The sequence below is a fragment of the Artemia franciscana genome, chromosome 16 (assembly GCF_032884065.1).
Source record: "Artemia franciscana chromosome 16, ASM3288406v1, whole genome shotgun sequence".
Lineage (NCBI taxonomy): Eukaryota > Metazoa > Arthropoda > Branchiopoda > Anostraca > Artemiidae > Artemia > Artemia franciscana.
The window spans coordinates 37,275,249-37,291,862 of NC_088878.1; the positions used below are offsets into that span (position 1 = coordinate 37,275,249).

The window sequence follows — 16,614 nt, forward strand, 5'->3', positions numbered from 1 at the left end:
ACAAAATGAAGCGATGCGATTCTATATATTGGAGGGTTTGACATCCCCCAAATACTATCGTAATGGCTATTGACCGTACCCTCAAAAAGGGATAAGGTATTTCAGTGTTAAGAGTTAGGGCTGATTGAGACAGCTACCCCCTCAGGTAGCCTACGGAATAATTAGTTTTCGTTATGACTTACAACGCCAACTTACTTTCATGAAAACATTTTGTTTTTTAGTCCGACTGTGGAAAAAAGCTCATAAAATCACGCGGTTTTAGGAGAACCTGTGATCAAGCGATTTTGGGCCACAACCTAAGTCTAAGTCTAACAACACCCTCTCAGGTTTTAGATTTGGTATTTATCGTTTGCTGGAACAGCTAATTATGAGTGACAATATTAATTAGATAATTTTAACTTCTTGTAAAATCAACTTTTAAAATTACTTCTAAATAGCTTCTAAAGTTATAATAACTTGAAAAGTTAAACCAGCTTTAGCTTCTTGCAAAGACTACAACATTTTCGCCAATATATTGGTACGGAATGGGCTAATGACTTAAAAAAAACATATAACCTCAACCTATCGCTCATACAACATCTTAAGAACCTGTCGCGGTTCGCTTCCAAACCAAGAACAATAACTGTCTTCCCAGAATGTCTTCTGAATATTAAAATGTCAACATAAAACGAAAGTGGGGACATTATGCTCCTCCAGAGAGTTCTTTAACATTTCCAGAATTTCTAAGCCGTCAGTTCCTAAGGAATCGATAAAATCAACCAATGAGAAGCAAGGGGGAGGAGTTCCAGTGATGGATAGGTGAATTGGTGAAAATTTCGAGGAATTCCGTTCTAGTCCTTACTACGAACATGTCTTTTTAGAATTGTGTTTAATTTGTGTAATTGAATTCAATGCCTCTGACACCCCCATCGTCAAGCCCAGAATTATCACACGGGTCTGGGATAACTTTGGTAACAAATGAAAATAGTTATAGGATGCTTCCAGGACCAGAAGATATAGACCCAATTTCTTTGACTAGGGTTTTGCCACCCGTTTTGTTATGTATGTACTTTTTCCTTGTCTTGTGTCTTTTAGTCAATGTGGTTTAACTGGAATAACAACTTACACTCACATGTTCAAAATCGGGGAGCATAACCTTGAATCAGCCGAATGTAATTGACTCTAATTCAATATACCTTTAAATATGCGTTAATTTTACCCTGAGGGAGAGTTTTAGATGAGGGGCTTTTCCTATCATCGAATATAGATGAATTATATGAATGAGACTTTCAGGAACGAGTTGAAGGCCTAAATTATGCCCCGGGAAAGCCCTTTGATGTATCTACATCTACCTCCTCCCTCGACAAAGGGCAATAGCCCTTGGTATAAACATGAATTTTCAGAAACAGATCTACACCACAAATAAGGTGCAAAGACAATATTTGGTGTCTCATAACTTTTCTAAATTCTGATATGTAAAATTTTTGAATGTTTATAAAGAATGTGTCTAAAATTTGAGAAAAAAGGTAAATATGGTCTGTAGTCTTACCCAAATAATTGGAATAATTTTTATTTATTTTAAAGTCAAATAAAAGTAGTTTCAAACCAAAATTACGGAAATAAATATTTCTTTTCCAAAGTAAAGACAGTACGGACCTGTCTTGTATGCAATTTTCTAAATCTTAGAATAGGGGAGGGACAGAGATAAGAGTTTAAAATGTCTTCTCAGGGCATCCAGTAAGTTCTTAATTCATTTCTAAGAGTTCTATTCTCCTAACTCAGCTACTTTCCAAGACAGTAAGAAAAAAACCTCATTTTGGATTTACCCAGTGATTCTGTCAGTCCAGATGTTCTGATTATCATCATATCTCATTTCATATTAAATGTTTAAATGCTTTTGCTATTTAGATTTTATTTTTGCTGTTTGCCAGTGTTCTCCCCAAAAGTAGATTTAACCGGAGCTGTGACTTGAAATGACAAAATCATCGGCTGTGATAAATAAAAGTGCGAGATGTGCCATTTTGGTCAAAAACGATTTATGTATATTTTGCCAGTAAACTCAGCGCGGCGAATCGACTGGTGCAGTCTGAATTGTACTATCTTATACCGCTACGAAGATAAGAAAAGGGATATACGCCAGTTGTGACAAAAAAGGATTATCTTATGGAGCTATCATGGCATTTATCTTTTTTTTTTTCAAGGAAAAAGAAGACATACGCCAAAAATAGACTAATTTAAGATTCGCTAATAATATTTAAATTTCATTTATACTGCTGAAAAAAGCAGGAAAAGTTGGTTTGGAATATGTTCCTTTTATTTCCATTAGCCTTATTCTTCAGAGTGACCAAAGCCGACAAACTTCTTTCTTTTTTGGCTCTCCTGAAATGTTACAAAAATGGCGTATGTCACACTTTTAATTATCGCAGCCAAAATGTTCAGAAGCTCGTAAAGTTCAGCTTTCACATTTTTCGTAGCTTAGAGGGATCCGCATTTTTTGGAATGCTAACTTAAAAATATAAAATCACGCAGCGGGAACCGAAAACTACAGAAGATAAGGCTTGTATCAGTAAAAAGTTATTGCCAAGAATTCAATGAACCATTGAAGATTTGTGAATTATAACAATTTTCTGCTGGTCCACTTTCCATCCTACCCCATTTCATGTTTAGGGTTTGAATGCCTTTGCTAGGTACGTAACTTTTCCTTTCTTCTGGTATTTTTCTTGTAGAAAGGTAGAGTTGCGCTAATGGCCCCAATTCATGCTTGTTCTACAGCTCATAGAATTAAGCCTATAAATGTTTTATATTTTTTGTAGCTAGGAGGGCTCCGCAGTTTTCGGAATGCTAACCTGAGGGTGTAAAAGCATGGAGCAAGATGAAAAATCACGAAAGATAAGCACTGACTCACCAAAAGGTTGTGAACCATAATTCGGTGTACCTGGTCAATTTGTGAATTATATCAATGTTGTGCTGATCCACATGCTCCACTTTTCATTCCATCCCATTTCATGTTTAGGGTTTAAATGCCTTTGCTAGACACGTTCCTCTTCGTTTATCTACAGGAATTTTTCCTGTAGAGATGTAGAATTGCGACAATGGCCTCAATTCATGCTTTTTCTGCAGCTCATAGATTTAACCCTATAAATTTTTTAAGCTAGGAGGGTTCCGTAGTTTTCAAAACACTACCCTAAACGTGTAAAATCATGTAGCAGGAATTGAAGAATCACTGAACATAAGTGCTGACTCACCAAAAGGTTGTGAACCATAATTCTCTGTACTTGAAAAATTTGTGAATTATGTCAATGTTGTGTTAATTTTGTGTCAGTGTTGTGTCAATGTTTATGTCAATGTTTGTGACAATGTTTTGTCAGTGTTTATATCAATGTTTGTGACAATGTTGTGTTAATGTTTATGTCAGTGTTCATATGTTTCAATTTTAATGCTTCACGTTTAAATTCTTAAATGTTTTTTAAGTGTAAAATGTCCCTCTTTTTTTCCTGGTATTTTTCCTGTAGATGGGTTGGATTGGGCTAGTAGCCACAATTAATAAATGTCCCGCAGCTCATAGAACTGAGCTTAAACGTTTTTCGTAGCTTAGAAGGTTCCACAGTTTTTTAAATGTTAACTTGAAGATATAAAATCATGGTCCAGGAACTGAAAATCACTAAACATAGGGTTTGAATCACCCGATTGTTATTAATCCTAGTTCAATTTACCTTGGAATGTGTAAGTTAAGCCATTGCTGGGTCGGTTCACATTTTCCGCTTTCCATGCTACCTTATTTCACATATAATGTTTAAATGCTTTGGGTAGGCAAAGAATTGTTGTTTTTTGGTTTTTGGTGTTTCTCAGAAACACCTTTTTTTTCGGCTTTTTCGGTACTTATCTGTTAGCCAGTACACACTCGAGAATTGGGATCAATAGGTACGGGGTTGAAACAACTGAGACGCTTGGAAGACAGATAGGATATATCCAATCTGGGCTGTATATTTGCACATTAGAGGGGATGTTAATTATAGCGGGGCTGCATGCAAAATGTAACTTAACCAAACTATCAAACTAACTATTTATTAAAACGTAACTACAATGTAGCTTTCCCATGAGCCGAAGCTAATTGTCGACGTATACAAACAGCAATAAACCGGTTATTGTCTGATTTTATAGTCCACTTCTCGAGTATGTGCAGTCTAACAGATATGTACGATAGTTTCTCCTTTATATTACATAAAAAAAAACTAGTTTTTCTAACTGAAAGTAAGGAGCGACATTAAAACTTAAAACGAACAGAAATTACTCCGTATATGAAAGGGGCTTTTCCTCCTCAACGCCCTGCTCTTTACGCTAAAAAATTAGCCTCATGTTGTAAATTTATTGTTGAATAAACTTTGAATAAACTCTAAGGTGACTTAGTGCTGGGATGAGTTGTTAGTAGGAGTAGTTGTAATTCGCAGTGCCGTTTTTTTTAATATGAAAATTTAAAAATATTACTATGAAAACCATTGGCTGTAGTGATTCTACAGTGTTTTATAATGATTATATAAAAACTACAAATGTTTTCATCCGTTTTAGAGATTAGTCTGTATTTGTTTTGCTCAATTACTCTTTACTCTATTTGTAATTGTTGGTAATTATAAAAACTAACGAAATACATCAAATATAATGTGTTAGAATTTATAAAAAAAAAAAAAATTCTTTGCGGTTCAAGTTAAACCAAAAACTCGGTGTTTATTTTCTGGTTTCCCTTTACCATTTCACTCGTTTTTCCTGTTTTGGGGTGCCAAATTAAAAAGAAAACTTTACGGGGTGCCAGAGTTAGTCTAAAATTTCAAACAGCAGATTCCATAAGCTGCTAATAACTATACTCTATGTGAAAAACGACGTGTGCTGTTTTTCCTTGTCTTTGTGTATCACGAAGTTACAATCATTTGAAAACGACGAAAATAAGCCTATTTCAAACACAAGACATTTTTCATTGTAAGAATTGCATTCCCCCATGGGGGCGGCAATTCTATAGACAAAGGGTTACCGTTAGTCTGAAATAATTAAACCCTTAGTGTTAAGGGTTTCTGAAATAATTAAACAAGACTTTTGTTTTTGAAACAATAAATTTGAATCAAATTAACAAATTGACACACAAATAAAAACTTTCAGTATATGTCCGTCAGGGTCGTCACGCATTGAGGGGAAGGGGCGGAGCCCCTCCCTCCAATATTTAGGTCAGTCGGTAAAAAAAATAAGTCGGTAAAATCGTGAAGCGAAGCGCCATGATTTTTCTGACACCACTAAAATTCTTTGTTCGGTTAAATAAACACCATAAAAACACTGACATGTCATCTATAGATAGTTCGAACTTGGTCGGTAAAAGCAGCAGTTTTACCGACTCTTGCCGTGAGTTTACAGATGGTGCCGCAATTTTCCATTTGTTCAATAAAGAGTATTAAAATAGTGACATGATATGTACTAAAATCTAAATCCCGGTCGGTAAATGCAGCGATTTTACCGACTCGTGCAGTGATTTTACCTATTGTATTCGAAACGGACATTATGACAATTATTTACAAAAACCAGTCGGTAAAAATCACCAGCCAGTTTGTAAAATCCCTTGCCCCCCCCCAAAAAAAATTTTGGATAGTGACGAACCTTGTGTAAGTCAATAACTGATGACATAATTACGTTCTGATAATGAACAGGTAACATTGCTGTTATATTTACTAAAATTACTAACGTTACTGAATAAATATAGGGATACCCCCCCCCATGCCTTCTAAAGGCTAGAACATCATTTGCGATTTACTGAAACAAAACATATTTTAAATGTTTTCATTTTTATAACGTTAGTAAATCCAATGCTTCTGAGACTTCCAAGAATGATTAAAATCATTATACACTAAATTGTCAATCGTTTCTTTTATTCTTTTCAGTAATCTTGTTTTTTTTCGTTTTTTTGCTGATGGTCAGTAAAAAAAAACACAGCTCAGAATAAAAATGTTTTCATTGAAGCAAAAATAACTCTTATCTCTCTGATCAGACTTCTGAGTCTGATCTTCAGACAAGTTTGATCAGAATTACAATCTTTCTGAACAGACTTCAGACTTCTGATCTTTCTAATCAGACTTTTCAAATGCTTGTTGTATAATTTATGTTCGTCTGACTTGATTATAAATGTAACTTATGTTCCTTTTGGGCAAAATTTATTTATTAATAGTGGATTTGTACTAGTTTTACAATTGAATTACTATTTGGCTAGATTTCGGTTCGTCTTAGGCTTAACGTAGCTCCCTAATTTTCTTTGAAAACTTCTTTTGTGAAAAAAAAATCGTTTTTAAATTAATTATGTGAAATACCACACTGGTTTTTGTTTAAATTGAAGTTTCTTTTCGGTTTTCGTTCTTTTTATTGTATAGCACGTGTGTATTTTCTTTTTTCATATATTTTATTTAAGTCAGTTTTTTATGGTGTTTTTTCTTCTCCGTTTATAAAGGCCTTCAGATGTAAAGCCGAAACAGTCAGACTTTTATAATAATTTCTTATAGAACAATTTTCTATATATATGTATATATATATATATATATATATATATATATATATATATATATATATATATATATATATATATATATATATATATATTTATATATATATATATTCACCTTTTTAAAAAAAAGTTTACCCATTTTCTTTTATGTTTTCGTTTCAACTGTAAGTTTGAATTTCATGATTTTTCTACAAAAACAAAACGCAAAAGAATCTAACTTATTCAAGCAGAGCTTGTTTTAAGACATCTTCATTAGAGAGACTACCCACTTTCGAAAATCATTTACACCAAGTAGTGTGTACCACACGTAGCGGAAGTGTTCTGCACGTAGAGCGAGGAGGCTCTGCAGAAAATAAGCGTGCGAAGTGAGGTATGAAATGTACCATATGTTTCAGAGCTATTTATTTTGAGAAAATCATCAAGGAAGCAGTGAACAGTGTGCAGCCCCTTGATTCGTTTATATTTTCCATTTTCTTAGCGTAAGTAACATAAAAATAAGTTGAACCATTACAAGTTGAATAAGTTTCATAAAACAGTTTTTTCTTCAAGATAATGGTTTTCTAACTTTGCTTCAACCAACAGCTTTCTAATCAATCTTTTTTTTTTTAGCCACAATTCCCCGCTGCGCTGGCTGTGATGGCATTATTGTTGACCGCTTTATTTTAAAAGTTTTAGAAAGACCTTGGCATTCCCAGTGTTTAAAGTGTGCTGACTGTAGTGGTAGATTAATCGAAAGATGTTATGTTCGAAGTGGAAGAGTGTTTTGTAAAGAAGACTTCTTCAGGTAAGCTATTTCGTGTGTCGGTTGAGCTAGTGCAAAAGGAGTTTTCAGTGAAGTTTCTATCAAACCGAAACTTCTTTGTTGATATTTTCAGTTTCGTTGCGTTCTATCAGTTAATTTGATCCGTTTCCTATATTTATTTGGCTTCAAAGTACTTATAGCCCTTTTTCTCACTTTAATTTTGTCCAAAACAAAAATCTTAACATTTAAATTTGCTACCTTATCGTTGATGCTCAAATACATACTTTGTCGGCTGTGGTAGCTCGAAACTCATTTTCTGACGTAGCTAACAAAAAGAGATTTCTCCGTATTTTCAATATTTTCAATCTCATTGCGTTTTATCAGTAAATTCGATCAGTTTTTGGTATTTTATTAGGCTTCAAAGTGCGTATATCCCTTTTTTGTGCTTTGATTTCTCATAAAACATAAATCTTAACATCAAAATTACCCTATCGTCGATGCTCACATACATGCTTTGTCGGCTGTGGAGCGCAAAAGTCGTTTTCTGACGTTTCTGTCAAACAGAATTTTTTCCTATTTTCAATATCTTTTTTAGTTTTTTATTTGGATCCAAAGTACGTATATCCCTTTTTCTCACTTTCGTTTTTCATAAAATCAAAATCTTAACATCAACATTTTACTACTGTATCGTCAAGGCCCAAACGTATACCTTTTCGGCTGGGTAGTACAAAAGGTGTTTTCTTACATTTCTTTCGAACAAAACTTTGTCTGTCCATATTCCCAATTTTGTTACGTTTTACCAATTAGTTTAATCCGTTTTTCGTATTTTATTTGGTACTTCATTCTTAAGTGCGTATAACCCTATTTCACTGTCTAAGATTTTTTTTTAATTCAAGGATTTGACATCAAAATTTTAATACCGTATGTTTGATGCCCATGCATAATAATCACAAACAATTGATAGTTAATAATAGTCATAACCTTTGAAATACCTTTTTTTCTCCCCTCTGAAATTTGTAACATGACGTCTATTAGATTTTCGCAAGTGATTATGGTTCCCACGCATGTGATTTTGTTATTTTTGCTATAAAACATATTAAAAATTAACGTTCTATAATTATGTTTGTTAATCATAAAAAAAAATTTTAATATATTTTAAATTATGTGCAGTAAGTACATACATAATGTATTGTAGTAAGGAACGACAAGGCTCAATAGCAACCGAAACTCTAAAAAACGGAATTTTTATAACAATAGTTACATCAAAAGAATCACAATTTAAAGTTGATTTCAAATATATAAGTTTCATTAAGTTTAAACTTACCAGTCAGAAGTTACGAGCCTGAGGAAAATTGCCTTATTTTAGAAAATAGGGGGAATGTCTTGTGGCCTTAAAAGTCACAGCATCACATTCAGCGTGTCAAAGAACACTGCAATAGGAGTTTCAACTTCCTATCTACAAAAATGTGGAATTTTGCGTTTTTTTTGCCACAAGACACATCACGGATGCGTGTTTATTTGTTTGTTTTTTTTTGTTTTTTTCCAGGGGTGATTCCCTTACTTACTTAGTTTCCTTCCCCTCTCGAGTTGCATAGGTTTCAATTCGATCAAGATTTCCTTGATCGGATCCTCCGATCAAAAACAGAGTTTTTGATAAAAAAAAAAACTTTATTGGTAAAATGGGCACCCAACATGCAAATACAGCAGCCTATTTGTTGATAGTAAGAAACCTACACGAAATTATGATGTAGATGGGAATTCTGTTCAAAATTGCTTGCAGATGTACGCTTGAAGCCTAAGATGCAGGTTTGGTTGAACTATGATGCAGATAACGAGCTGTAGATGCAGTTGCCAATTTTGATAGCACGTAATAACAGATGAAACTTTTTTTGTTGATTAAGATTCGTTGAATTCATCCATGGTTTAAGCAGTTCATCTTGTAGTAAGAAATCTTCCTAATAATTGTGAAATCTACACGCAGGTTCAGCGACCCTTTTTTAGTAAGAAATCTGTTGGTAGACAGCAGTGGAAATTTATGCGCATTAAAATCAGATTAAAAGCAGATTTAAATCTTTTGCAGCTTCCTAGTTTTGAAGTACTAAATACACAAGAACGGTCAAAATCTGCGTGCATACAGCGAGCATGCATATGTAGCTTTCCGCTTTGTAGTAAGAAATCTGAACGTAATAGCTTATTAGCGGTTGAAAAGATGTTTGATCGAATAGAAAATCCTTACCCAGGTCTAAGTTTGGTGAACTAAAAAATAGCCTTGACCTTTGGAATTTATACTTGGATATCCAGTCAATAGGTAAAATGTCCATTTTATTGTTATAGACATCTAGTATGACTTTTATAAGGCGCCTCCCAGACACAGAGGCGTCCTCTAGCATTCAGATCGATTCGACAAACATATCAGCAAAATATTTATGTAATAAGAATAAATAACATTTATATAATCCACAGTAGTATATGACTGGGAATGCAGAGAAAGCAAGACAAAGAAGAAAGAACGCACAAACATATCAACAAAATATAACAATATAAAAACAAACAAATAAAATATAAAAACAAACATATCAACAAAATATTTATATAACAAAAATGAATAAGATTTATATTATCCGCAGTAGTATATGACTGGGAATGCAGGGAAAGCGAAACAAAGAAGAAAGAACGCACAAAAAACACTAAAAGGAAATGAAAAGCACCACTAAAACCAAGTCAAATTAACAGTAAACAATTCAAACACACTTTTTGACCAAAAGATATCATACGGGACATTGAAAGATAATAATAATAGTAAAGTAGAACTCTACCCAGAAATTAACAACGTTTTTACAATTTTTTTTTTCAAGGCACCAAACGAGCGACACTTTATCTGACTCAGTGCATTCTGTACAGCATGAGGGTCAGCCAGGGGGCTGAGGCTGGTTCTAAGTGATTGGGTGAATAGAATTCTACTTTTCCAAGGATCGCCAAGATAAAATGATCAGAGCCAGAGATTATTGACTGGGTTCTATATTAGAGGAAAGAAAGATGAAAGTAATTTTGATGAAATATAAATTTTGTTGACACTACGGGAAATTTATATGTGTTATTTGAAATTGTTCTCGCCAATGTGAGCATTCAGTTGAACTATGCTGAAATACTGCTTACTTTTATGTATTCTTTGACAACACATAGTTTACTCTGTTTTCATTACTATCGAGAAAGTTGTTTGACAACTTTCTTATTCTTTTGACAACTTTTTCGTTTGACAACACATAGTTTTGACAACTTTCTTATTCTTTTGACAACTTTTTCGTTTGACAACACATAGTTTTGACAACTTTTGACAACTTTTTCGTTTGACAACACATAGTTTTGACAACTTATTCGTTTGACAACTTTTTTATTCTTTGACAACACATAGTTTACTCTGTTTTCATTACTATCGAGAAAGTTGTTGTAGACCTACAATAAAAACGGATTAATGGATACAGAGGATTTTTTTTTTTATCCTGCCTGCGTTAAAGGTATTTATGCCAGATCTAGGTGCGTACAAAAAGAAAAGTTTGAGTCTCGGCTTTTCTACAATTAGGCATGGCTAGATTTAGCTTTCCTGTTTTTACCACTTTCAGTAGATGTAAAGTGACTGCTAAAATATACTTTAAAAAAAAAAAGCTCTCGCAGAGATGCCTTTCATTGTCTTTTATGAAAGGGGGGGTATAGGGAGAAAAATACCAATTAAATTCCCAATTTTGTTTGTTTTTATAAAATATGTTGTTTTGCCCAAGTTTTAGGAATATGGAACCATGTAGGGGCTCTGTGGCTAGTGGCATAGTTCTACGGCTTGGCCTCAAATGGTCTCCTGGTTTCCTTGCTTTAGTTCTACAAAAGTATTTGTCTCTACACATAACTTTCATCAAAAATCCTATAAATGGTATTGCTTTAAATACATATCATATATTTTACATCTTTCTCCAAGGGCGTATCCAGGATTTTTTCTAGGGTGGTACACTTTGAGGGGGGATATTTAAAACAACCTACTGAAAGTTTTTTATATGGATTTTGTTACGTTTTTTTTGTCGGGCATAAATTGGGGGAGGGCAAACACGGTACCTCCCCTCGGATATAATGTTGTCGGTCTCCCTTTTTCTTAGAAAATATCTATCACTGTCTAATTAAAGTTAGTCTATAGAGCAACAGATAAATGTAACTAAAAAATTTGTTCCTGTAAGTGGCTTAAAATTTCGCACAGAAGAACCAATCAAATGCCTTTAACTTTTTTAATCTTTATGCAAGCCGGAAACCTCATCCAGGAAAATTATGCCTTCAAAAAGCGGGGCTAATTGACGTCTCTTTCATACGTGTAGGAGTAATGAGACTTTCTTACGAAAATACGTCACAAACGGGAATCACTTAAACTAAATATCACTTTTTGCTATGGAACTATGTTAAAGCAACCTCTCTTTTCCTCTTTTCTTGTTATGTAATGAATATTTAATCCCTTCATTGAATGAATTGAAATTAATCCCTTTTGCACTACTGGCTCAAAAAATTCCCTGGCTTTTCCGTACTTGCAAGTACTAAACTTTCCCCGTTCTAATTTCCCCAGAGTCAAAAGTAGGATCTGTTGCTTTCTGACTAACTGAATTTTCTCCGTATCCTAATATAATTTAGTTCGGGAATTCCGATCGTAAATCATAACACTGGATAACCAGATCACAAAAAAGCAGGAGTCAATAATTATTACAGATGTTTTTGTGATAAATGAGTAGCTCTGACTTTTTGAGAGGGGGCTGTGAGTGTTTAGATATAGATGTTTGAGTTTTTTCGTCACGTAGAGACAGACCGTTTGATTCGTTATTCAAACTGGAGAGTAGTAATATATCAATCATGACCGGCAAATACAATACCCAATTACATTGCTGGACTAAAGTATTTAGTCATTATAGTGATCTTTTTTTAAACTCGCGTTATTTGCAAATTATTATATTATTTTACATAATTGCTGTTATTATTATTATCCCATTGTTATTATTATTATTATTATTAATATTATTAGTATTATAATCATTATCATTGGTATTATTATTATTATTACTATTATTATTATTATTATTATTATTATTATTATTATTATTATTATTATTATTATTATTATTATTAGTAGTAGTAGTAGTAGTAGTAGTAGTATTAAAAGTTTTTTTAAATTATTTGCCAGTATCGGTAAATCTTGAGTTGCCATGTTTTTGTATTTCAGGACGTTTTTTCTGTACTATATTCATTTTTTCACCAGAACAATGCACTTTTTTATTGCAATATTTTTTTTTATTTTATAGCTTACAAAGGTCATAAGTAAAAAAAAAAAATATTTCCTTACAAACATATGGTGTAAGTAGTACATTATTAGTTACACATCAAGGAATAAGGATAAGGATAGTTTACAAAGTACCCAAGCCCCCCCCCCAAAAAAAAAAAAAACAGATGATTGTCAGAAAAAATCATAGCATAAATGATCCAATTTTTACATTTTCTTCGAGAAAATTAAAAGTTTCTTGCACAGATAAATGAACAAAAAGATTTCCAGGCATGTGACCTGAATTAATTTTGTAGATCAATGCTGAATAATAATTATTATGACTTCAGCCAGGACTATTGCCTAGAAGGAGGTTACGAAGTAACCCCCTTCACTAAGTAACACTCATTGAACTCATTGGTGCTATGAAAGAGATATGAGGCTTCACCTTATTTTAGTTATCTCAATTTGTGCTTCGGAGGTACCTATGGTCTAGGCAATCTGTACGGCTTTATTGTAGTTAAAAAAAATTACCGATTTCAAGTTCTAAATTCAAAAGAATAAAGAAATCTCGTAACTGTGTTACAGCCTAGTGAGACAAGAAATCCCTTAGAGAGTGATGGAGAAATAAAAGTTAAGCTTACTTGACAACATTGGCCGCAAGGCCGTACTTTGTGACATGACGATTCTTTGTGATAAAACCTCATAATAAAGTATGGCTTCAATCCATTTTCTGATGATTTTTGATGACTTTATGCTTGCATTTGAAATTAAGCAAACTTAATTATTTTGAATTAATCAGTGAGTAAGGGATAAATAATGAGCATGAATAGGCTAATTATGAATTTTGAACAGTATTGTTCTAAAGTTTAAAAAAATACATGCTTCTTTGCGCCAGGGACGAAAACAGGGAAAGGTGACCCACGGCTCAGATTCACCAAAAATTCAAAACATATCGAGCTTCTGGACATTTCTTATTCATATTATCAAATATTTTTATTTTTTTTTGTTTAACCCCAAAGAAATTCCTTTGTACATACCTACATTGGGTAATCAAATCGATGGTCAAAAATCAGTCACTCGTTATAATTCAGTTTATTTTGATTTTTTTTTTCTTTGCCATTTCTCAAAAAATTAGCACCCCTTTTACACCAGACAATTTTGCACTAGTTGATTGAACAGGCTGAATCATTTAAGATAGGACCACAGGGCCAAAAATGAGCTATGTTAAAACTGTAGGTTTCAAAGCACGCTCCCTCCCCAGGGTAAAATATGTGTTTTCATTTGCATGCTAATAATAATAACAATAATTTTTTCGTAGCCCTATTTTGTTTCATGGCAACAAAATAGAATGGTAATGTCGTAGAATATAGTAACGTCAATAAAATAAAATATGAAGAGAATCTTTATTTTATTCTTTTATCTATCTTTATGATCCTTACGGCTGTTCAACTGGTTTCATGCTAACAAAAAAGAAAAGAAAAATAAAGTAAGAATGGGGCTTCACAAGGCCAACAAAATACTGGATGAAACGAAAGGGATATTTCGAGAGGACAACCGCGTCTCTTCTTCAAAGCTCTAAATACGAGTTGGAAGAAAACATGCTTACATTGTATGAACGAAAATGGGAACAAAGGAAACCTGATACAAAAAAAAACAGAAAGCAAATCTAGAAACCAAACAACACAGAGAACCATCAACAATAACTGATAAACTCAAACCACAAAAATAAAAACATCAAAACTAACGAAAATATCATATAAAATAATAACAATTTACATTATAATTTTCGCTTTATAATCTATATGTTATAATATACTTTTATATAATATATTTATATATTGCAATTAGATATATTTATCATTAAAGTGAATATGGCAGCAAGTGATAGTAGTTACTATGATGAAGACAAGATAACGCTCTTAACGTTCAAAGCTCTTGGCGAGGTTAATTGGTGCTTTCAATTAAAGAGAACCGTCTGGGGTTACACGGAAAGCAGGTCGTCCTCGTCTGGGTTGAGAGGATGTCATAAATAAAGATTTAAAACAAATGGGAATTTCCTAGGAGGGTGTAAAGAGGCCTTGAATAGATTGGGTTGGAGGAGGAGCGTGTGCAGCTGTGTTGGCCTCAGGCGGCTTGGTGCTGCAGTGAATTATTGGTAGTAGTAGTAGTAATTAAAAGGAAAGGTAATATTTAACGCAACATAGCTTGTTAGCATAGAAAATTGCTTACGGAGTGTGAAAGCCGCTTAAGTCACTTGTCATAACGTCAGTAATCAGCCGAAGTTATGTTTTATTTTTGTTTATTGTCGTTTAATACGATTATTTTATGAGATTTGGAAACAAGTGTCTCAAATTTGGTCCTGGCAAGATAGCGTCACAAGCGCAAAATTGTTTATTTTTCATAGCTCTGATGGCAGGGTAAGACTCGCAATCGAGGTTTTTTTTGAAGAGGAGGGGGTACAAAAATATTTTTTTGTTTTGGGGCTAAATAATGTTTTACATGCATTTCCAAGACCAATTTACAAGTTGGAGAAATACTATTTTCGGAGAAATAGTCCATTTGCCCAGAATTTACGACCAATTTATGAGACGGACAAAAATCTTAAGGGAGGGAGACGGGTCATCCCACTAGCCCCCTCTCTGGATATGGCTCTGGGTAGTGTTAATTCACTGAGCTGTAAAATCAATAATCAGCAACAATTATTGAAATTGTGTTTATATTAAGAGATTTGGAAGCAAGTGTTTCACATGCGAATCCAGCACAGCACCAGATGAGAAGAGTTAAAACTTTCAAAGCTCTTAAGCAGCAGGGTCAGAATTTATGTGGAAGGGGAGGTGATACCAGGATTTTTTCTCGGTGGTATTTACCGAAAGGATTTTCGTTCGGAGGGGAGAGGGTTAAGGATTCTTTTTGCCCGCAGTTCTAAAACCAAATTATGAGTCGAGGAGACGTTTTTTTTATTTTTTAGGAGAATTTTGTTTATTCATTTTTGCGGCCAATCTACGAGTTGAAGAGAGCTTTTGAGGAAGGGAAGGAGATGGTGAAAGCCATATATTCCAAGCCCCTGGGCTTGGTTAAGTCACCAGGCAGACGTCAATATTCAGCAAAAATGATTGACATTGTATTTATTTCCAGGAGATTTGGAAGCAAGTGTCCCACATGTGAATCCGGCATTGCGCCTGGTGAGATAGTACGGCGAGCGCAAGATAACGTTTACCACCTGCCGTGTTTTCGTTGTGCGGGATGTTCTAGGCAACTGGATACTGGTGATGAGTTTTATTTGCTTGAAGACAAAAAATTGCTATGTAAACAAGATTATGAAACAGCGAGAGCAAAAGGTAAAGTATTATCTACTGAGGCTGATAGTGGCAGGATTTATCACTACGTCAAAGTGTCAAGTTTACTATAAGCTGCTATTGAAAGAATAGAAAAAGAAAAAATATGCTCAAAACCAGTTAGCAGTTGTTTTCGCAAGTTAACAGAATGTCGTGGTTAACTCAGATTTTGAGCACCAAACTAAAATAAAACAAGGAGTAAAAAAAAATCTAAAATTAGTATTCTAAATAATTATAATTTATGCCTATATTATTAATAACTATATTATATTATATAATTATATTATATTATAAATAATAATAATAAAATTATGACAAATTATAGATACAAATTATAAATAAAAACATAAAATATAAAAAATAAATTAAATTCTTCATTTGAAGTGTGAAGGACTGTGAAAACAAAATCTGATTTTTTGGGTTGGAAAAGCTGAAACTTACACAGCCGTAAATATCTTTTAAAATTAGGGGAAATAAGGATAGGAAATTAATGAAAAAGATTTCCATATACAGCTATGGAATTTTTGGTAATATCAGGTGCTAAATAAAAAAAGAAGTGTGGGTGAAAAATCATAAGAAATAGGCTAAAAAATATAGCATTAAATGACGTAAGTAGGGGTAACTCTACTTTGGAGGTGTAGTTGCCTTTGAGAGTCAAATATAGTTAATATTAGAGCTCTCATGGACAAAAAGTGTCGTCAAATTTAGCTAATTGATTTTGCTTGTCCGTATTCACGGTTCA

The 16,614-nt window shown here is 33.4% G+C and overlaps 1 protein-coding gene across 2 annotated transcripts in view; it reads left to right on the plus strand.

Moving 5' to 3' along the window:
* Positions 1–819: 819 nt before the first annotated feature.
* LOC136037410 (LIM/homeobox protein Lhx3-like) overlaps positions 820–16,614 on the plus strand; it is a 59,897-nt gene continuing 44,102 nt past the window's right edge. The window contains exons 1-3 of one of the 2 annotated variants that reach the window (XM_065720164.1): positions 820–1,041; positions 7,121–7,295; positions 15,673–15,875. In XM_065720164.1, the coding sequence (XP_065576236.1) occupies positions 891–1,041; positions 7,121–7,295; positions 15,673–15,875 (529 nt within the window). In that variant the 5' untranslated portion in view covers positions 820–890. The remainder of the gene's footprint in view (positions 1,042–7,120; positions 7,296–15,672; positions 15,876–16,614) is intronic. The other variant, XM_065720165.1, reaches the window with a different exon arrangement.